This window comes from Protopterus annectens, chromosome 3.part1 (assembly GCF_019279795.1).
Source record: "Protopterus annectens isolate FY-2018-M chromosome 3.part1, PAN1.0, whole genome shotgun sequence".
Lineage (NCBI taxonomy): Eukaryota > Metazoa > Chordata > Ceratodontiformes > Protopteridae > Protopterus > Protopterus annectens.
This window is the reverse complement of record NC_056732.1, coordinates 693,379,986-693,403,480: the sequence shown is the minus strand read 5'-3', so window position 1 is coordinate 693,403,480 and position 23,495 is coordinate 693,379,986. Positions and strand designations below refer to the sequence as shown.

At 42.4% G+C, this 23,495-nt stretch overlaps 1 protein-coding gene across 1 annotated transcript in view; it reads left to right on the top strand.

Annotated features, from left to right (window-relative positions):
• The window catches only part of DNAAF11 (dynein axonemal assembly factor 11), a 1,372,540-nt gene that overhangs the window by 1,212,508 nt on the left and 136,537 nt on the right, over nt 1-23,495 (top strand). The window contains exon 10 of the mRNA XM_044067052.1: nt 14,533-14,628. Coding sequence (XP_043922987.1) covers nt 14,533-14,628 — 96 coding nt within the window. The remainder of the gene's footprint in view (nt 1-14,532; nt 14,629-23,495) is intronic.

Below are 23,495 nucleotides of genomic sequence, written 5' to 3'. Positions count from 1 at the left end.
AAAGCCGAATCTCCTTCTGTTTCACAGCTCAGTTTTTGTTGGGCAAAGTTTTGTATTTCCTCCTTAGCATGCACTTTATCAAAAAATGATTTTGTCCCTCCAGGGAAGAATACCATAAAGATAGCTGGATACAGCAGTTTGAAACTCACACCTGGCCCTATCCCTGTATTTTGTCTCCTACAGGCTTTTGTGGGGAGATCTATGCCTGGCATACAGGGCATTGTCAGTCCCTACTCTGATGGACCTCCTGCATATCCACAAAACAAACTGCACCAGAATTACCCATTCTAAAGACTTAAACCTCGCCTGTGATATAAATAGCACTTGTGGGAGAGATAGGTATATATCCCAGAGACTACCCTGTCTATGGAACAGGCTCCCCATCCATGTGAAGCAGAGTTCCTGCCTACCCCAATTCAAATGCAACTTGGACAATAGGAAGGGAAACTGGAAATTCATCCCTGATTTGGCACCTATGTCTCTAATGGGCAGAGGTAACCTGTAAATGGCTCATCTCCCAGGCACATGCTTACACTTACCAAGGGTATCAGAACTTGTCAGAGATTTGAGATGCATGTCTAACTTAAAAAGGGCCCTTGTGGTAGTTAGCCTAGTAAACACCTATGAACCTGTATCTCGATATTCTCTGAATAGAGGAATGAATTTACTTCTCTCTTGCCTGGTGTACAATGAGTAATCATTCTCCACAAATACTGCTGTCTCCTACTTTTTGTATTTTGTCCTTCTGCCACAGTTTTGACAGAATCAACTCTTTCTGCTGGTAGGATTACATCCTTACTATTAAAGGTCTAGGTTGCTTTTTTATAACTAGATTTGGAGCATACACATGATGTGCCCCTTCAACTAATAAGTCCTGCTGTGGAATACCAGTCCAGTTGCTTATTTGTGCTTTCATAAATTGAATGCAGTCTGTTCCTTCCAGCTTCTCTTGTATAGCTGAAGTTTTCCCTACGTGCTCTGTCCTATAATTCTATTATTTTTTAAACATCTCTTCCTGAGCAGCATCATATTTCGATCTCTGATTTTTGCAACTTTATCATCTCATCTGAATATCTGTTTAAAGCTTCTTCCATTTGTTCCAGTGTTTTGTTGTTTGTGCTGATATACTCTATCAGTGTTTTGTTTATTTTAACCAGGTCTGTATGTAGTTGTCTTGTATCACCCTGTAGGTTATTGGAAGTCATGTCTGAAGGTTGCATTGCTTTTTGCTGAATAACTGCAGGCCTCTCCTTAGTCAGTGTTTCTTCCTCACTTTTGTTGCTAATTTTTTCCACGTCCTCTGTATTTCTTTATTCCTGGCATCCAAGCAGTGTACTTATTAGCCAGTTACTGAAATTCACCCATAAACACAAGTCTACTGGCCTTTGCTGCTGAGTTTCTGTTTTCACACTGGGCGATTTAGAAACAAGCTGTTACTCAGTGTGCGGCCATCTTGGAACTCCTATTTAAGATTCTTTTTTTGGTCCAAAGAAGAACAAGGACCTCATACCAGTTTTGGATTTGAGCAGGTTGAACCACTTTGTCAAGCAGATCAAATTCCTGATAGTCACAATGCAATCCATTCTACCTCTCTTGAGACAGGACAACTGGATATGCTCGATCAACTTCCCTTACCATCATATAAAGATTGTGAGGCAATTCTGAAAGTTTCTTCTCTTCCATCTGGGAGCTGACCTTAGGACTCACCACTGCCCCTGGGTTTTCAGCAAGTGTATAACAGTAGCAACAGCCTGGATCAGGCTGTAGGGATTTCAGGTCTTTCCTTTCCTGGATGATTGGCTGCTAACTGCCTTGACAAGGGCATCATTGATAGAGCCATGGACACCTTACTCTAACTGTGCAGCTCCTTGGGAATTACAGACAACTATCAGCAATCCAGTGTACTTCCTGTGCAGTCAATAGAGCATATAGGTTGCTATTTTGACACAGTCTCTCTGATCGCAAGGCTACCAGTTTTCAGAATGTTGGCCCTGTGGGGTCTTGATATTTCATTACTGTTGTGCCCAAAACTCCTGGCTCATTTGGTTCTTAGGCTCCTGGGCCACATGACAGCTGCCTTTTGGTTCCCATCATAAGGTAGTACATGAGGGTTCTGAAGTGGACATTGGCATTGCAATGGCCATTTCTGACACACCTGATGGAGTTTCCAGTTGCATTGACAGAGGTTTGTCAAAATCAGATCAGACGGTGGTTAGAGTTTCCCTTGGTGTCTGCTGGGAGATCATTTGTTTTCCCCTTCCTCTGGGTGCAGTCACCATGGATGCTTCACTTCTAGGATTAGGGGGGGGGTCATTTTGAAGGGAGAACATGCCAAAGGATCTGGTCTGATACTGAGGCCAGTCTACACATAAATGGCTTGGAGATGAGGGTGATCCTTGTGTTGCAGGCTTTTCAGAACGTTCTCTGTCAGGGTGTGATTTCATTCCAGACCAACAACATCTGTGGTGTACTTGAATAAACAAGGGAGAATCCATTCATATCCACTTTGTCAGGAGGCCATGAGAGTTTTGCATTGGGCAATTTTTGTCTCAACAGTTTCTGATTGCAATGCACATACCGGGGAGATGAAGCATATTAGCAAACAGTTTGAGCAGGAACATTCTTTTTCCGCATGAGTGGTCCCTGAATCCAAGAGCGGTCACTCAGATTTGTTGGCATTGGGGCACTCAATGTTGTGATCTGTTTGCATCCCCTTACAACACCAAGTGTAGTAACAGCTGTTATACCTTAGTCCCTCCTCAGGGACAGTCATCCAGGGATGGTCTTCTGTATGCTTGCCCCAGTGTTTCCTTTATGCCTATCCCCCTACTACACTGATAATAAAAGTTCCTTCAGGAAGCAGGCCATTACAGAGTGACTGCTGTATTCATTGTCCCCTTTTGGCCTCATCAGGTGTGGTTCCCCTTCCTCTGGCCTCTTCTAAGAGTTCCCTTCTTGGGTCTTAGAATTCCATTCCAGATCTGATCTCACTCAGCAGGGCCTGGACCTTCCCAATCTTCAGACCCTAAAGTTGACTGCATGGTTCCTCCAATTCCCTTGATGGCCTGAGATTCTAAGTTTTCAGACAGAGTGGTGTACATCTTGTCTTTCTCTCTCAAGCTGTTTACTTGTAAGGTGTATGCTAGTAAGTGGAAACGTTTTACTTGTTGGTCCACTGCTAATAGGTTGGATCCTTTTTCAGAGCCCCCCCCCCCCCAATAAAGGTTGTTTTTGACTTCTTGATAGATTTGTTTCACTCAGGCTGTAGTTATTCGACTATTAAGATGCAAATGGCAGTCATTTCCAGTTTCCAAATATTTAGAGATAATATGCCTTCAGTGACCCTCAAAAATTCCAAGGCTTTCCTCAAGAGTACCTTTTTGTTGTTTTCCTAGGTCAGGGACTCTGTCTGTTTGTGAGATTTGCCCTTCATGCTTCAGGTGTTGGCTGCTCATCCCTTTAGCCTCCTGTTACAGTTTAACTTAAAATTGCTATCCAGGAAAACTTTATTCTTCATAGCAGTTACTTCTGCCAAGCACATGTCAGAGTTGCAGACCCTCTCGGTAGTGCCTCCATACTTTTTTTTTTCCATAAAGACAGGGTATCCCTGCACATAGACTCCTCTTTTATTCCAAGGTGGCTACAGAGAATAATTTGATCCACTCTATCCATTTACCTTTGTTTTTTCCTGAGTTTTCCAAGAAAGGGAAATACTTGCTGCATTGTCTTGATGTTCACAGAAAACTGAAGTTTTATTTGGATAGAACAAAATCTTTTAGAAAGGCTAAACAGTTTTCTTGCATCTCTTTCAAAAGCTCTGTTGGGCATGTGACTGCCTAACGTTACTCTCTCCAAGTGTCTGCTTGATTGTATTTCTTTGGGTACAGTTTGAAAGGAAAGTCCTCGCCTAGTAAACCCAAAAGGTCATTCTGCAAGCACTATAGCTACTTCTACAGCACTGGCCTCCAAAACTGCACTGGATGAGGTTTGTGCAGCTGCCATCTAGGTGGGTCCTCAAACCTTTGAATCCCAGTACAAACTGGACATTCAGCCTAGGTCTAGGGCTTCCTTTGGTTCCACCATATTGCACAGTACTTCGGGGGGACCTCTGGGGTTTTATGTGGCTGGTGAACTGTCCCACAGATTGAATCCAGATGGAAAAGACAGCATCGGATACAAAAGTTATTTATTTGCTTACCATAGTGATCCATATTGTCTCTGTATGGTTCAACCTTTCCTTACTCCAGTCCTTGTCTTTTTTGGTGAGTCTCTTGACCATGGGTTGACCAAGTTGGGTAGGTCTTCCCCTTTTTCTTTTTGATTTGGGGGCCTTCATATCTTTTGCCTGCAGAGTTTGAGTATTGGCAGTTTGGGTAGTGTGGAGTAAATGTGATCTGAGGTTGTACTGAGGAGTGAGAGATTATGGGTATGGGAGGTGAAGCTCAGTGCGCTGAAGTCTGTGGAATTCCGCTTCCGATCTGAGTCAGATCTGATAAACCCACAGGTTGAACCAGATGAAAACAGATAACATGGCTCTCTTATTATGTTAAGTACATAACTTTTGTAACTTTTGATGTCCTTCTATTCCTATGTTGCAGTATTCTAGATGTGGGATTTCATGCCCTCAGGCGACTCGTACGTCGGCTCCTATACAAAAGCTTCAGCTTGGTTGTTGCAGCGTGCATGGGACATCACACATAGGGCCATAAACCAGGGGCCTTAAATGTGATGTCTGCACCCACAATCCTCAGAACTTTTTAGCCACAGATGACATTCATATTGTACGATTGCTTCTCCACAGACATCACATCCTAAGATAAGTAACCCGTTGGGTTTCTAATTTTCTTATTTTTGACGATTGTTCTTGCTAGCGCTTGGTTGTTTTAACCTTTAGCTGATGTCAGGGGAAAAAAGGAAAGTGCCAATGCGGCTGCCAGATACCCCATAAAGATGTCCATGACAGGTGTGTTTTTTGCCTAGGCCGGGAACACGATCACTCCTCCTGCGCTATTTGTCAGTCGTTTGTGCCCAAGACCTTGCACAGCCGTCTAGCTGCATTAAACCTCTACCTGGACAACCAGTGCCTTAAGAGGTTAGCCCTTAGGATGGATCCTTTATTGGAGCCCGCACCTGAACCCACGCACAAGAAAGCCAAGGTTCCTAGGCCTTCTTCACCTGCTGCTCTGCTTCCCGACGCACCACCAACTGCCGTTCTAGGGTTGAGGCGCACTCGCAGGATACGTCAACTGCAGCGATGTCCCTTGTGGAAGCTGTTTCGCAGCCGACAGCTGGCATGTCCACGGAGGTTATCCAGACATTGACGACTGTCGATGTCGAAGGGGAGCCAGCTTCGGTGGTACCTCAGGCAGGGATCCAGACTTCTGATGTGTTACTGCTCAAACCCAATGCCAGGTCTCTCTCTCCTTCCTCCCCGGCCAAAAAGAAGCAAAAAACTAAACATACCTCCACCTCTTCAGAAGTCACACTGGATTGGCAAGCCTTCACCTCTTCTCTCGTGCAGGCCTTCAGCCTCAGCCACCTCCACCCTGCCTCTTCTGAGCCCTAGGCCTGCCTCTGCTTCTTCCCTCCCATCCACAACCCCTCAAGTCAGAGAAGAATATGATTTTTCCTTCTCATCCTCAGAAGAGTCCATTTCTTATGTTTCCCAAATTGCCTCCCCCCCAGGAATATTACTCTCCTGATGAGGAATCTTTGGAAGAGGATTCTCTCCCTGAGGACATTACTTTTGGTGAAACCATCACCAAGATGAAGGATTACTTTAAATGGGATACATCCCAAATGACAGACACCCAAAAAAGGTACTTTGAGCTGCAGCAAGTGGAATCCCCTCCCCTTCAGCAGTTCCTCCTGTTCTGCCTGGTTACTTGGATACCTTCAACGCTCCTTCCAAAGCCCCTGACTCCCAGCCTCCGGCCCCTAAATGTCCTGACCGCTTCTACAAAGTACCAGAGGACCAAAAATTCCTGGTCAAACCAACCTTGGCTGACTCAGCTGTTATTGCAGCCACTGCAGATAAGCAATCTAGACTGCTGCTCTCTGCCTCCCTAATGCCCACTGACAAAGACAGCAAGTACATGGTTAGGATGGGGAAGAAGGTATACACTTCTTCAACTTTGGCTTTCAGAGCCATAAATTATCAGACCCACATGACAAAGTATGCATCAGACTTGGTCTCTCAAGCCTCCTCCATGCTAGCATCCTTGCCTGACAGCCCCATCAAGACAGACATCTCAGCCAAACTTTCCTTGGCACAAAGTGTAGCCAGGCATTCCATCAGATGCAGCTACGATGCTGCAGAAGCATCCGCCAGGTCTGCAGCATCTGTTTCAGCCCTCAGGAGGTACTCATGGCTGACTCCAGAACCTCCCTGAGGATTTCAAGTCTAAGATCTTGGGCGCCCCCACAATGTGCTTTTTGGCAAACAATCTGCTGACCTTTTTAAAAATCTACAAGAAAAAAGCAAAGAACTCCAGGACTTCAAGCACCTGCTGGTGTCACCCATCCCCAAGTATTATAGAAACTACCCTGCTAAGGCCACCTTTGGAAGACGTTGTACTCAGCCCTCCTCCTCCTCCTCCTCTTCCAGGTCCAGGAGAGGGGCTAGAAGACCTACCAACTCCAGATCCCCTGCTCCACCTCATCAACCCAGACAGCCCTTTCAGGACAAGAAGAGGTCCCAGTAATGTGTGACTGCCTTGCCCACCTTCCCTTCTCAGCCCGCCTTTCCCACTGTCTTCCCCTTTGGCAATTCATCATTTCAGACCAATAGGTCTTAAACATTATTCAAAAAGGGTACTTCGTATCCTGGAAAGAGAAGCCACCCAGAAGTGGCATTCCTCTCATTCCCAAAAACCAGGCCCATCTCATGCCACAAGTTCTGGCAGACCTTTTAAAACTAGGCATCATAGAACCTGTCCCTCCAGGACAGGAAGGGAAGGGGTTTTACTCCTGCCTCTTCCTGAACCCCAAACCCTCCATCTTCAGGTACCATCTTTCAAAATGCTCTCTCTTCCCACTCTGCTGCCCCCATACCTCCCAACTGTCCCGAATTACTTGTTTATTGCCGCGTTTTGGGGTCCAAATAATGGGGTGCCACGATTCCCTAATGGCACCCCTTCATTTCCAATTTATTGTCTTTTCCGTGCTTTTTTTTGCGCTTTGTGAGCTGATGTCATCGCGTGCACGATGATGTCAGCTCCACCTGCCTGTCAGAACTGAGTTTGCGCATGTAGCATGTATTTCCGGCTCTGGTTCAAATGCTTTTGCGAGTGGCAAGTTGCCAGAGCTGGAAAGGATTTATTTAGAAGGCTGACAGTTATTATGGATTTATTTAGAAGACGAAGGCGCTCGCTGGCTGAGCTGGAGTTATTATGGATTTATTTAGAAGAAGACTCTCACTGTTTCTGGAGCCTGGCTGGATGTATTTAGAAGTAAGGAACCATGACTGTGTGTGTGTGTGTGTGTGTGTGTGTGTGTGTGTGTGTGTGTGTGTGTGTGTGTGTGTGTGTGTGTGTGTGTGTGTGTGTGTGAGAGGGAGAGATAGAGTAAAGGAAAGTGTTAAGCAAATGCATAGCTTTAGTGTGTGCATGTATGTGTGTGTTTGAGAGTGAGAGATGCGAGTGTGTGGGTTAATGTTGGGGTTAAAGGGGCTATACAAAATGTTAGTAGTATGTGCAGGACTGGTTCGTATTTTTGTGCCCATGTTTGTCTTACATAGTGGTAGTGTTACGGGAAGTTTTTTTTTTCAGATCAGATGTAGAGTGTGGTTACTGACAGGGTTACGGTTAGCCAACATTACTAAGGTGGTGTGGAGTGGGGCAAACTTAAAATATATTTCTTTAATACCAGTCATTAAAGTTGTGAATGTTTATTTTGTCATCACAGCAGCAATGTTTGTTTAAGTGACGATGCTAATTGTTCTCACCCTGTGAGAGTTATGCCACATTAATGTATATGCTTCATAATGATAGCATTAAAACTGGTTGGGCCAACTAGTGATCTTGTAAGGTGTCTCTCATGCTTAATAAAGCAACAGGTATGATCAGGAGAATGTCATAGTTTTCTGAAAAGTGACCTGGTGAGGGGCCATAACTTCCTGGTGGAGCAACAACGAAAATAAAAATAAACAAGTACAATGTGTTCCTAAAGTGGGGCCAATATACATCTACAGTGTGCCCTAAAGATGGACAAATATACATCTACAGTGTGCTCTAAAGAGGGGCAAGTATATGTGCCCTAAAGAGGGCTTGAGGTACTCTGGCTCAAACCCTGTACCTTGGGTACAGGGTAAAAAGAGCCTAAAGTTCCAAGCCACCACCACTTGTAAATTTGTGCCTCATATTTTTGATTTGAGACTGTTCCTCATAAAAATCTGTGGTTTTCAGGATTTTTGTGGCATATCACTGCAGGACTGAATTCATTAAATAATGACAGACATTTGAATTTCAGGCTTCATATTCTTCAGAAAATAAATGGTAACACAAAACCTTTTATTCTAGCAATTTTATAAGTTTATAAGATCAGTATTTTAAATTTGTTCCTATTTTAGGGCTGTATTCCCCCATTATTGGCTTTGTCCAGGTTTTTTGTGCTAAGAGTTGAGAGCTATGGTGAGAAGTGAGAACCGAATTTGTATTCCTCCATTTTGGCTTTGTCCAGGTTTTTTGTGCAAAGAGGTTGAGAGCTATGGTGAGAAGTGAAAACTGAATTCACTAAATGATAGTCATTTAAGTTTCAGTCTTCCTATCTTTCAGGAAACTGCTGATTTGGCATAGTGGTATATTGCTCTGACTGTAGTACAGGGTCCTGTGTTTGAGACTTGCCAGTGAAATGCATGGTGGTAATGCAACATTTTATTCTAGCAACTTTCCAAAATTATACAAGCAATGTTTAAAATGTGTCCCTGGTTTTTGGCCTTTTGTACCCCCCTCCAAAAAAAAACTGAAATTGAAAATAAGTGCGAGAAGATGTGCAAGATGCCTATGGCTTACACTAGTGTCATTCTATTTATAGTGTGGTTGTGGACAGACTGGAAGTAGACTTTTATGATGGAAATGTTCTGAATTGGGCAGTTTTGTCATTATTGGTTCATGCGTTTTGTTTCATTGCCTACAGCCTACTGGAAAAATGTTCACAAACAATAAATGTAAAATGCGCTCTAACAAGTGTGCTGTATTATACAAGGAATGTAATTTAATAAAGTCAGGAAGGTCAATCAAAGAAAATATGTATGTTTCTTGTTTTGTGTGCAAGGGGCTAATGATTTGAAAGTAGCACAATGGTTATCTTTATCCACTACTGACCAAATGCATTTTCTTTGAATGTGGTGTGGGTTTCAATGAATGTGAGTTTCAAGGGCAGAGAAGTTTTAATGCCAAGTCTAGTTTTGTTGTGAGACAGTGTTGCTTTGTTTAGCAGATGTCTATTGGTGTTTATGCATTGGGCTGTAAAATGTAAAAATAAAATCCAAATAATCATTGTATTAGTAAAGCAGTATGTACACATTAGTGTTTATGGTAAATGGGGCAAAATAGCCAGGTAATGGGACATTGGAATGGTTGAAGCGGGACTCTGGTGCCATATTTTGGTTGTCTGTTCCACAGTTTGCATTTGAAAGTTGGTATCCCACAATTCCATTGGAGTGGGCGAGGTTACATACTTATGTATGCAAATTATATGTTAATCAGCGTACAGATTTGTACCTATTTTTCATGGGCCTTGTCCAAATTTTTGATGTTTTCCAGGTTGAGAGGTATGGCTGCCCCTCATTCCAGTCAAGGCATTCATGGCCACCCTGGACCTAAAGAAGGCCTACCAGCACATACCCATCAAGAATTCTCACAGACAATTTGCATTTCTCTGGACCTGCCTCTCAATTCCAACTTACTGCCTTGCCGTTTGGTTTATCCACGGCCACCTCCCCCCCAAGTCTTTACAAAGTGCCTGGCTCCAGCCATTGCCTTCTTCAGAACTCAGGCTATACAGATTTACCCTTATCTGGACGATATCTTGATACTGGCAGAGTCCAGGGATGCTATGTTGAGGCATCTACATTTCACCATGTCCCTTCTGCAGAACCTAGGATTCGCCATCAGTCTCTCCAAATCCTCTCTGATCCCAAACCAGGACAAAATCTTCCTAGGCTGCAGAATCAGAACAGACACAATAAAGGCCTTTCTACCACAGGACAAGGTTCTTTCTTTGACTTCCCACTTACAGGAAGCTCTACTGTCCCAAAAGGTGACGGCAAGGCAATTTCTTTGTCTCCTGGGTTTAATGGCAGCGACCATCCCCATGCTACCACTGACAAGAATGCACATGCGCAAGTTACAGTGGTTCCTGAAGAACACCTGGTCCCAACACCATCATCCCCTACAGCAGGGCACCCCCCTCCTTCCCTGTCTGAAAACAGAAATCAGTTGGATTCAGCAAGTGCAACTGAACCCAGGGCATCAATTGCATCCACCCATCCCAACCCAAGTAATGCATACAGATGCCTCAGATTCAGGTTGGGGAGCAACTCTGGCCTCTTACAGGATTCAAGAAAAGTGGCATCCCTCTCTTCAGGCCAAGCACATCAATATCAGTGAAATGACAGCAGTCTTCTTAGCTCTAAAGACCTTCACCCCCCCCCTTCTGGTTCCAGGGGTGCTCCAGATTGTCACCGATAACACTATGGTGATGTGGTACCTCAACAAGCAGGGAGGAGCAAAGGTCTGTCAGCTGTGCAGATTTTCCCTGCTGATATGGGACTTAGTCTCTCATCTCAACTTAGTCCTGCAAGCAGCCTACATCCTCTCACAGGACAACCACCAAGCAGATCTCTTGATCAAGACCTCCTTGCCTCAGCACGAATGGATGCTGAGCAGGGAAGTCTTCTTAGACATAGTCCACCGGTGGGGTGTTCCACAAATAGACCTGTTTGCTTCCTCCCAGAACAGGCAACTGCAGGACTTCTGCACAAAAACCCACTCCCTCTAGCATGGACAGTGGATGCTTTCAGCTTCCCTTGGGAGGGGAAGTTCCTTTATGCCTTCCCCCCCATTCCCACTGATTCAGAAAGTCCTCCTGAAAATTCAGAAGGACAAACCAAAATTCTTTTTAGTGACTCCCTACTGGCCAAGGCCGCACTGGTTCCCCCTACTTCACAAACTAGCCAAGGGCAATCAGTTCAAGTTACCCTACAAGGTGGACCTACTGACACAAGACAAAGGAACTCTCCTACACCCACACTTACAGATGTTGTCTCTGACTCTGTGGGTGATAAACTTTTGATCCCTTTCAAACACCACTCCTCAGAGGACATGCTTTCAGTTCTAAGGGAGGCAAGGAAACCTACCACCAGAAAATCTTACCTGGCTAAGTGGGAAAGATTTGCAAAATGGTGTCTGAACAAGGGAAGGGACCCCAGCTCCACTGAGGTCCCCCTGGTTCTAATCTACCAGTGTCAAATGATAGAGAGTGGGCTTTCTTATTCTTCTGTAAAAGTACACCTCTCTGCCATATCAGCCTGCCTGCCCTTGGAAACCCCGCTTGCTTGTCAGGCTCGACATAAAGCTCTTTCTTAAAGGGGTCTTGCACATGAGACCACCTAGAAAACCTATCCCCCTGCCTTGGGACCTTAATTACATCTTAGAGAAATTAACCCAGCACCCCTTTGAACCGGCTGGGCCTTCTTCCTTACAGATGTGCACATGGAAGACCGTCCTGCTGGTGGCTATCACATCAGCCAGAAGAGTGTCAGAAGTGCAGGCCTTAATGGCCTGCCCCCCCCTACACTGTCTTCCACAAAAGACAGGGTGTCCCTGCGAACCAACCCCTCCTTTATGCATAAGGTGGTAAATTACCTCTCTCTTAACCAATCCATACATCTACCCACCTTCTTCCCCTCACCCTCTAACAAAGGGGAAAGGATACTGCACTCCCTAGACGTGAACAGACACCTTAGGTTTTACCTGGAGAAGACCAGCACCATCAGGAAGACTAACCAGCTCTTTGTCTCCTTCCACCCCAGAGCCCTGGGCAAGGTAGACTCCAAGCAAACCATTGCATGCTGGATCAGGAAAGCTATTTGCTTCTGCTACTCCCACCATGGAAAGGAACCCCCAGGGGGATTCAAGGCCTATTCCACTAGAGCTGTGGCCACCTCAAGGCCCATCATGAGGGACCTAGACACAGCATCCATTTTGGAAGCAGCCACTTGGGCCACTATCCAAACTTTCACCAAGCATTACAAACTGGACCAGAGCTAGGACAGGATTTACCAGGGCAGTCCCGCAGGGTCTTGTAGAACCCTCTTCATCTACCATCACCCTTTCATCTGCATAAGCTGTGGTATGCTCCCACACCTAGAATACTGCAACATAGGAATAGAAAGACATAGAATAGTTGTGTAAAATCTTACCATAACCATAGATGTCCTTTTCTTCCATGTTGCAGTATTCCTTCCTGCCCACCAATCCCCCCAGGTCCTATTCCTTACCTGTACTACCTACATTACAGTAGGTCTCCAAGTCATACACCTGGAGAAACTGGCATTCCTCCTGCTGGGCCTTCTTCTCGGCCTACTGGCCTTCAAGCTCTGTGGATTGTGCATGCAGATGTCACATTTAAGGCCCCTGGTTTATGGCCCTGTGTGTGACATCCCACGCACACTGTAACAGCCAAGCTAAAGCTTTTGTATAGGAGCCAACATACGAGTCACCTGAGGCATAAAATCCCATGCCTAGAATACTGCAACATGGAAGAGAAGGACATCTATGGTTATGGTAAGATTTTGCACAGCTATTCATTTTTCTTTTTACTAATATGTTTCCAGTCTTATAATGCCAGATACTTTACCTTTTGAATTTATATACCTGTAGGGCATTGGATTGAACAAAGTAGATCAAAGTCAAAATGTCAAACACAGTGAGCTCAACATATTCAGCACATGTTCCAGGGTTTACCCCGGACCGGACTAATGTAATAGCAACCCCCATAATCCCTACTAATTCTGACATCACACATTCTCTGGTGAAAGGAAATAACCCTGTACTTTGGGATTGTTGATCTCACATGCCCGTCAACTCCGTCTGTGTCTACCAAATGTTGTTGACCTGCTGTGTGCTTGGGCATTGGACAATCGATCCAATGCCCTCCAACCATGTGTGTGTGTGTGTGTGTGTGTGTGTGTGTGTGTGTGTGTGTGTGTGTGTATGTGTGTATATATATATATATATATATATATATATATATCCAATATATGTGTGTGTGTGTTAATATAAATAAATGGGTGTGCTTTAAATTAGCAGAAACACCCACTGTTGAGTGGCAGAATGTCCACATCAAGACACTGGCATGCCAGTAAGTATGTGCAGAGAAACACCTTTGGCGCATACGAATTTCACATACCCATCTGCCTAACACAGGCACAATTCACTGAACAGGCTAGGAAATTGAGTGAGTGGATCACTGGAGAAATGAAATTGCATTTTGCAGTGTTAAGCAAGTGCAATATTCTGTGTATATGTGATACCTGGAGAAATTCTGGAAAGGAAAAGGGCACAAACAAGGTGGACATCTTCAAATGTTATCATTTACAGTTGTAAGGTATTTTGCACAACTGTACTAACTGCATCTTCATTTAGCACAGCAAATTCAACTAACATTTTGCTCCTTGATTATTTATTGGCATTTACAGTCACTGATCTCCATTTACTCAAGGGTCTAACATTTTATAGTCCTTATACATCTCTTTTTTGTCTGAATTCTGAATGATTCTGTCCATATTGCTAGACTAAAGATTTTGAGTCCACACTTCTCCAAAAGTACATATCAGTTGTTTACACCACTACCTTAATAATTTCTGTGGAGCACATTTTATAGTTTTTGAATGCCTTCCACCATAGCCAGTTTAATTGCATCACCATAAAGCATTTCAGTTATTTTCTTAGATTCTGTTTCCATCCCTGGATTTCTAAAGACTGTTCTGTCGGAGACAGCTTGTGTCTTTGAAGGTGGGCTTCCAGGTACTACAAAAGCTGAATCCTTAACATGTGTAACTTTTGGTCATGTAAACCCTGAGGTCATTGATGTGGTTCATCCTAACCTCACCTCTGAAAAAGCACTTTTGAGGAAACCATGTATACTGCTTGCAAAGTTGTCCTACTAATCTGTAAACCAGAATAATCATATGAGCAAATGATCTTATAATATATTACATAACTATAAACTTGAGATTTGATCAAAACTGTATTGATGAGGAAGTAAAACTAGCAGAAAGAAATGATATGGCTTACACAGGGGAAATTACAGTGACAGTATAATCTCAAACTGACTTTTATAGGCTGTGAAATTTGTAATAATCAACTTTTCATTAATGTAATGTCTTCTTTTGTGTTCTTATGAATTTAGGAGTAGTCCATCTGGAAAATTTAAGCAATCTGTAAAATCATAAACATAACAAATGCATCTACCTATCTCCTCTCTGAACTGTTGCAGGGGATTATATTTCATACACTTATTTTCTAGGTATTTCAACTCATCCTTCCTGCAGAAGTAAAACCTGACAGTAGCTCAGCACAAAGGTCGCAGACCACTGGACATTTGGTCATTACAATGCCAAAGGTATATATTTTATTAAATACATGAGTAGGACAATGCAGTATCCATTTTCAAGCATGGCCTGTGAGAGTATGTCAAAAACAATGTAACTTGTTGTATATGTGGAACTTAAATTACATAAGCATTACAGCATAAAAAAGAAGGATTTGTGATCGCAGTGCTATCCATCAGAGAGTCTGATGTATGACTTTTTTAGTTAATAAACAAAAATGAAATTCCATTTTTACTGAGATAAAATCTGGGATTTTAAACCTATGATTTTTTATTTTAATTTTTGGTCATTACTATGATTTCATTATATTTTTAATGTATGTCTGTCTAGCTATATATGTGTGTGTTTAGGTAAATTGGTTCATCAGTATGTACTAGCGAATGACAGCTAGGGCCTTTTTAAGCCTAGCCATGCATCCCAAATCTCTGACAAGTTCTGATAGCCTTTATAAATCTAAACAGGGGCTTGGAAGATGAAATATTTACAGACTGCCTGTGTCCAGTAGAGACAAAGATGCCAAACCAGTGATGAATTTACTCTTCCCCATCCAGTTAACAGGTTACACTTGAACTGGGTTAAGGAAGAACTCTCTTTCCCTTGGATGGGGAGCCAATTTCAGAGGAGGAGGTAGTCTCTAGGATATATACCTCTGGATTCTGTGTATAGAACATTCAGTAAAGCAAATTGACAATGTTACAAACAATGAATATGATAAAAAGTACAGGGCTTGATTAATGTTTACTTAGCCCTGAAATTCCAAATCCATCAAAATCTAATGTTTTTTCAATACTCAGACACTCTAAATTCTGGGATGTACTGGTATTTTTCCTAGAAAATGGAAAAACAGTATCCCTAATAATCAGGACCGTGAGCGTGTTGTCTTCAGCAGGGAAGTTTTTATAACTTTTGAGAAAACTAAAGTAAGGTACACTTACCTTTACAAATAACTTGGATTCTCTTTATATTGTATGCAGTCTGTTGCATGACATATCCATTACTTGGGGTATTGTCTGCCACTAACCTTTTCTCACTGAATAGAAACCAAACCAGTTAGTCCTTTCTCTGAGCATATGCAGTATGTTAGGACAATATGGCTTGACTGTTTTTGACCGTGTTAGACATACATTTTGAGCTGTGTCATACATTTTGAGCTGTGTCACATCCTTTGTTGCATTTACATGAATAATTGCCTTTTGCTGGCTTACTTCATTTTCTGTTCTAGTTGCAAAAAAATCTGAAGTAGCCTTTTTTTCTTTTAGAGGTGTTATAGTTTTGCTGCTGGTGTCAAGTGATTTCGTGTAGTGATTTAATTGCAGCTGATAGTTCATAGTATTTTCTCAATACCAGCAGCTCGATTCATGCAGGTTAAAATGTATCTGTTAATACTGCCTTATTTACTTAACAAAAAATGCTGTTGCAGAATTTTGATTCCTTGCAAAATTGCACATGCTTCAGTAGTAGCACTGTTTCTGGACAGAAGTAAGTCTTATATTGATGTTCATCATTAGATCAGTGGTATAGTAACACTAACTGATATCTACCAAAGCTTAGGAGCACCTTCCTCTTGTGCTCTGCATATGAATTTAGACGTGCACAAGAGTACATGTTGGTATTTAAGGTATGTATGGTCGCTAAAAATTCTTACAGCTTGTTTGTTTCAGGAAAAACAATGGCTGATACCCTAAAAGGATAGACTCAGATAAGAGAAAAGGGGGAGGGGGACAAAGAATGAACAAAGGGGATGGTGGGAGGGTGTATATGCTGTAAGAGTAATCTTTTTGAAAACCTGTTATGTTAAGCTCTTGCACAACTGTGCTGTCTTCATTAGATGACTGTTGCAGTAATGCTGACTGATGGGACACTTACTAGAGATTTTATGCAGATTGTGTGGAGGTGTGGGAGACAGAATTGAAATCCAGCAACCCTTATAGTATGGTTTTCACAAAACGTGTTCTAACTCTAGCAGTGTTATCTATTTTGTAATGTTTGGTAAAGGTGTGCGTGAAAGACCAGGTAACTGCCTCTAAACTAGATGTAGAGTTGAGACCCTTGAAAAAAGCATCAGCAGAAGCAACATCTCTTGTAGAATGTGCTTTAATGTGGACTTGGAGAGATTTTCCCTGGAAGAAATAACAGAAAGAAATGGAAGGGAAATCTTGTGGGCAAGTTTCTGTTACCATACTCTTATCCAGTCTTCTTTTACTTCCACCCTGAGGAGGACTTTTATGGTTCAGGGAAGTTTATGTAAGCAATAATGCCCAATGGGGTGTGTGTTAATTTGTAATTAATGCCTGCCCAGGGGCGATATGAGGCCCAACTTCCATTTCCAGTGACAAACTAGGAGCACCAGTTTCAAAAATTGCAATAGTCAAATGATTTACAGATTGCATTTCTTATATTTGCTCTTCTAGACACTTAACCCTACCAAGACAACCAGGGGTACACTCAGCTAGGTCAATGGCTACGTCAGCTGCTTTTTGGGCCAGACCGTCTATTGATGATACTCGTGTAGCAGACATATTGTCTAATGATTATTCTTTTATTACTCATTTCAAGTTGGATATCATCTCCAGAAACAGAGCTGCATTCTGTTCTGCAATTCTCCAGAACATCCTTCCATAAGGGCCACCAAGTGTTTTCTTAGCTCCACCTCCGATAGCAGACCTGTCAGTAGTGGAGTTCCCCAGGGATCTGTCCTGGGACCCCTACTGTTTGTCATCTTACTTCTCAGGTCTGTGGCTGACCAGGTTTGTAGATGACTGTAAGTTGGGTGCTGTCATTGACTCCCCAGATGATGTTAATACTGCAAGAGGGTCTCACAGCAATTAATGACTGGTGCCAAAGTCATGGCCACAAGCCAAATTCAAAAAAATGTATCATCATACCATTTGGCAGAAACATGGCACCTACTGATTACCACATCAACGGCAACCATGGCCCCTACTGATTACCACATCAACAGCAACCCCCTAAGCACACAGCCTGTGGTGAGAAACCTGGGTACTCTGGTTGATAATAATCTCAAATCAACCATAATGTAGCAGCAGTGGCCAGAAAAGCCTTTTACTTGGTTCATCTCATAAGTAAAGGTATTACATCCAGAAAAAAGGAGGTTATTGCCTCTCTATACTCCTCCCTCATTAGACCAATAATTGAGTATAACGCCCCATTTGGTATGTACCTCTCCAAACATCTGCACCAACTGGAAAGGCCACAGAAATACCTCACAAAGAGAATCCATAGCCTCCCAACACCTGTCCTATGCAGACAGGCTAAAATCACTATCACTTTACTCGGTATCGTACAGATTGCTCAGAGGTGATCTGTGTCTTGCCTGCAAGGCAGTCTCGGACCCTGCCCTACTAGAAATGCTCCATATCCGTAAGTCTAACTTCTCAAGCATTACCCACTTGAAAGGCCTGAATATAATATGCAACATCATTAAAACCTGCTGGAGAGACAGGTTTGCCTCCCAGAGCCTGCCCCATCTCTGGAATAGACTTCCCATGCACATAAACAAGAGTACCTTGCAGACCCTCTTCAAGCGCAACCTTGATGAGTGGATGGGAAACCACAAATTTATCCCAGGGGTTCCACCTGTGTCCCCCATTGACAGGGGAGACAAGTGCTGACTAAGGCTTTATTTTGGGAGGCTAGGCTTATAAGGGCCCCAGGATCATTAGCCTAGTGTAACCTCCTATGATCCAGTCGCACAACTTGTTTTCAGTGTCACATAGCCGGACACTCTCCACTGCTGATCATTCCTGCAAGTGGAGGCTGCACAAGAGATGATGAATTTGGCAGCCTTGATAGTATCAAGGTCCAAGTTGTCCTGCATCTTCTTGGCTTGATGGTGACTTTGACTTTTAGGGTGCCTTTTGCACATTTGAACATAAGTGTAACTAGGGTGTGGCAAAGGGGGCAGTTGCTCTGGGCACAAGATATTAGGGGCTGCAATTAGGACATGACCGGTGGGGGAAGCACTGCACTATTGGCATTAAGAAATGAAAGCCAATAGTACATTAGTAGCTAAAGCTGAAGCACTTCAATGCTCTCCTTGTATGGTATTTTAATTGTAACAATGCACTTGTTACATTTGTAGGAAATGACTTTCTGCAGATTAAAGTAATAAATCTTTTTTGCTTCTTGAGCACTCAAAGAACATAGACCTGGCTTACTTGCTTTCTCCTGAGGCGAGGAGTGCTAGCTAGCCCAATCAGGGAATGGACCTTTTGTCTCATTCTCTTGAGGAGTACAGACATGGACTGGGACCCTTTTTGCTTGTGTGAGGAGCATTCTGAACAAATTTTATTTTGCCATTTAACTTGATTTTGATGGGGGCAACAGAGTGGGAATAGCACCAGGTACTAGATGAGTCAGCTCAGTATTTGAAGATCCAGTGAGTTTGACAGTTTCTGTTTAGTAACTATATGCTTCTGAGTCTTATTTTGGTGTCAGAACCCTGTCACTGCATCCTGAAAAGAGTAGCAGTTGCCTCAAGTTATCAGCTGGGTATCCTACTGCTATATATATTTTAGATTCTGTTGATAGATATTTTACTGGCATAGTGGGCAGGTCAGTTCCTCCATGATTCAGAAGTAGTTTCTTGGTGAGGGAACTTTACATCCAGCTGCATGGCTTTTCTTTTACTGGCCCTAAAGGCATTGGTGGATAAGGTACTTCCAGAATCCCTCCTAATTTGGTCTCAGTCAGTTCATCTTATGATGGTTAATAATGCAAGGGGAGACACAGTTGTACCCCCATGCAGAGAAATGATGCATATTTGTCCATGTGCTGTAGACAGGGTTATCACTCTGCCAACAGTTGACATTCTGTGTGAAGTGAATATGTTGGTATATTCCCTGAGCATGTCTGGTTTGTATCTTGTAGAGGAGCACAGGCAGTCTGAAAAGCATCCTATGTGTCACTTGGTAGAATATGTTTCTCCTGCTCTATGCCTTTGTTCAGGCTACCAAGGGGGGAGTTCATCATGGACACCTTCTCCATCCCATGGCAAGGATGGTCCCTGTATGTCTTCCATCATTACCTCTTATTCTATGCTTCATCACACAATTCAGAAAAAAGACCAACACTTGTCATTGGTGCTTGCGAAAAGATGAAAAGAGTGGTCCTCAGATCCCTGGCAGTGCAGGAAAACTTCACATTATTTGCCTAGGAATTCCTCTCAGTGTTTATCATCATCTTACTCCTCTTCACATCCTGCCTTTTACTGCAGTCCCTCTAATCTCTGCATATCCCCCAGCTGAGGTGTCAGATGTAATTATGCTCGAAGAAGCCTTCCATCTGACAGACATCTCTGCTAAGTGGAAATAGGCCGAGTAATATTCCTTACCACCACAGTCACTCATTTTACATGTAGCCTTGTCCTATTTTCATGCAAAAATATCATCTGTACCTTTTTATTCTATGGTCAGGTTGGACTTTTCAGCTATTTCTGCCTATCGTGACCTTGCAAGGGGGGGTAAGGAAACTCCTTAAGGGCGTTCTGCATTTCCTTCTGAATTTGAAGGGCCTTTTCTTCTGTGGGCACTGTTATTTGGAGGACCCCTGTTAACTTCCCACCATCTCCTTGTATTTGCAGATCCCTTCCCTTCCAGTGTCTGCTACCAGTAAGCATGTACTTCCATATTACTTTTTAAAAGTGTAGCTGTCTAATCTTTGTTTTTTCTTGATTTGCAGAATGTTAGCTAACTCTGTTTGGGAATGAACTGGTGGGTGTCCGTGACTAGTCATACTGTCCTAATGTAGTGGATGATGTCATACTATACTGTAAGATATCATACTTTAAGCACATGGACCCTGAGCATGGAGCATCTAAATAAAAATTGCAGACTTCAGCTGGAAAAGGAGAGGAATCCTTCACACAGGTGCACTTAAGAAGAGTTTCCCCTTACAGATCAACTGATACTGTAAGACAATGGGTCATGGCTGAAAAGTATCCTTGCACCGGACCAGTTGCTTGGTCAACAAAGATTAAATGAATACAAATATTGTAAAGTTAAATAAAATGTGGTGATATAAAGTGATCGCAGGTTAGCTGGCCCAAAGAAGAAAGATTAAGGCAGGGGGAACTAAAAAGAAAGATACAGGCATGGGAGGATGAAAAGGTGCCACTGAGCAGAATAAATAAAGAAAATTTACATTTTTGAATTCACCACAGGTGACTAAGGCATAGTCATCAGACTTGGACAAAAAGAAATAGAAAGAAGTATATTTGAAACACTAAGGGAGGGAGAGCAGATGGTGGAAAGGAGCAAGGCGAGCTATTGGAGGAATTTAGAAACTGTTATAAGATGACTTATGCTAGAGAGCAGGAGGATGAGCATTTTTCAGAGGTTATGTATTGGGAAGAGAGAGATTTACTGACAATAGATAATGTAAGGAAAGAGAAATTAATGCAGGAAATAACAGAACAAGAAATTAAGAGAACAGTGAAGAATATGAAAAGAGGAAAAATCCCATGGCCAGATGGGCTGCTGGAGAGAATACAATAAAATATCGGTTAAGTTCTTTTAACAAGATATTAGAAGGGAAGGAGGTGCTGAGCTCATGGAAAGAAGCTCCCATAACAGTGACACATAAAGAAGGGAAGAATCCCCGTTCTCTGTCCTCCTACAGAACATTTTCACTACTGAACTATGACTGTCGTGCTGTATCACAATAATCATGGAGAAATCAGCAAGGATAATACCGAGGATCATACAGGAGGATCAGACTGGGTTTATGGGGGGATGAAGAACAGTTGGCAACTTAATTAAAATATTGATGATAATAAAAGGATACCAAGAAACAAAAGTAAAACTGGCAATCCTATAATTAGATGTTGAGAAAACGTTTGATAGAGTAAAGTCAAACTATTGAAGATGTGGGGTTCCCAGAGAAATGGGTACCTGTCAAAAGATATATGAAAAATCAACTGCTAGAAGTGAAAGCCAGGTTATCTCAGGAAGTTGCATTAGAGAGAGGTACTAGGCAGGGCTGCCCTCTGTCCCCACTGTTATTTTGAAATATATGTAGAACTTTTGGCAGTAACCATAAAGAATTCAGAAACAAAGGTATACCAAAGAGGTGGGAGAACAACATAAGGTAATATTATATACAGATGATATATTGATTCTCCTGGAAGACCAAGGACATGATGCAAGGAGATTGTGGGAATAATAAAAAAAGGTTACTAAGATGATGGAGTTTAGGATAAACTAAGGCAAATCACAAGCAATTGCAGTAAAATTTCAAATGAGAAGGATAACTTAGAGGCAGGAGACATCTAGAAAAAGGAATTTAAATATTTGGGAGCATGGATAAATGGCACACAGAGGAATTTATCAAATTGACACAAGGTGTACACATCTGCTAAGAACAAATTGAGAGGTGGAAACTCATAACACTAGATCTAGATCAAAAAGTGCAGGTGTTACAGTTGTATATCTTACCACTGATATACACAGAGCAGGGGTTCTAGCCCAAACCAAATGACACATTTTTAAAAAAGATAAATCAGATGAAAAACTTATTTTGGAGGATAGTAAGCTGAGAGTAGTAGGGGAGTCTTAAAAAGGGGGGACTTTGAGCACCAGAAATCAAAAGCTACTTAAAAGCAAGTCTGACAGCAAGCATATTTAGATTAACTTATATACAGTAACTAGGCTGACTAGAAAAACATGATCTTGGAAAAGAAAGAACAGTGGCAGGAGGGAAGAGACTTGTGGGAAATACTGCTTGAGCACACTAATGACAACAAACGCCTGCCAAATGTAAAATAAATGAAGACAACTGGTAAAAGATATTATACAAATAAAAGAGCTTAAAAACTAGAAGGTGACATCTTACAGATCGTTGGAACTAGTCAGGTTAGTGACAGTGAAACACTGCTCCGGAAATGAAAATTGAAAAAAATCAGAAGTAAAAAAACTGGAAACAGGTGACAAGAGGGCAGACAATGAATTGGGTTGCTGTTATGTCATCAAAAGAACAGATCATCAAGCGCATTTTATCAAACATGCCCGTTCGTCGAACTGCTCTTACTGAGATTATATCTTGGTAGGGACTGGGAAATTTCCCCTTTCCCCACTGTAGCATGATGTCAGAGTCACTATATATATATAATTAGTGGGAGTGTGGGGGGGGTCCATGAACTGCATTTCCAATGAAATGCCGTTCAAAGATCTGAAGGTTCGATGATTTAATATAGACCCCAGTGAAGATCTGGAAGGAAGTGAAAGGTGAAAATATACTGCCATGGACGATGGAATGGGAATACCAAGGATTGGATGGGGTAGGATGCAATAAAATAAAGGACATTGCAGAGGTCCCATATCTTTTGAAGAAATAAGCAAGACAAGGTTGGAAAGTGGGTACATGAAGTTCAGTGGCAGGGGGAATGGAAGTAATAAAAGCCAAGGAGGAAAAAGTATTCAAAAAGATGAAAGCGGGTTGGGAAAAAATTGTAGGGGAAGAGATGATTAGTATACCTAAGTACGTGATAAAAGCATCAAAAAACCAACAAGGACCAAGACTTTTGTTGTTTACATTTGTGATTTGTCTAAACCAAGGTGGACTTTTATCCTTTGTTTGCTGGGTTTTCTCCACTTATTCTAAGTACGTGATGAAGGCAAGAAAATTCACTCTTTGCCATGGTAGTGTTTACACAGATATGTCTGCTTGCCGTTGAAACTGCATAAAATGTTTCCAACTGCTAATGGAGATTGCTGGAGATGTAATAATGGAGAAAGGGAAACGGGGCAGATATTGTGGGAATGTGGAAAGCTGGAGAATTTTAGGAGGGATCTTGAAAGGACTATAGTAAAGGTGATAAAAGATAGGTACAATTAACAAAGAAAATATTGTATCATGAACA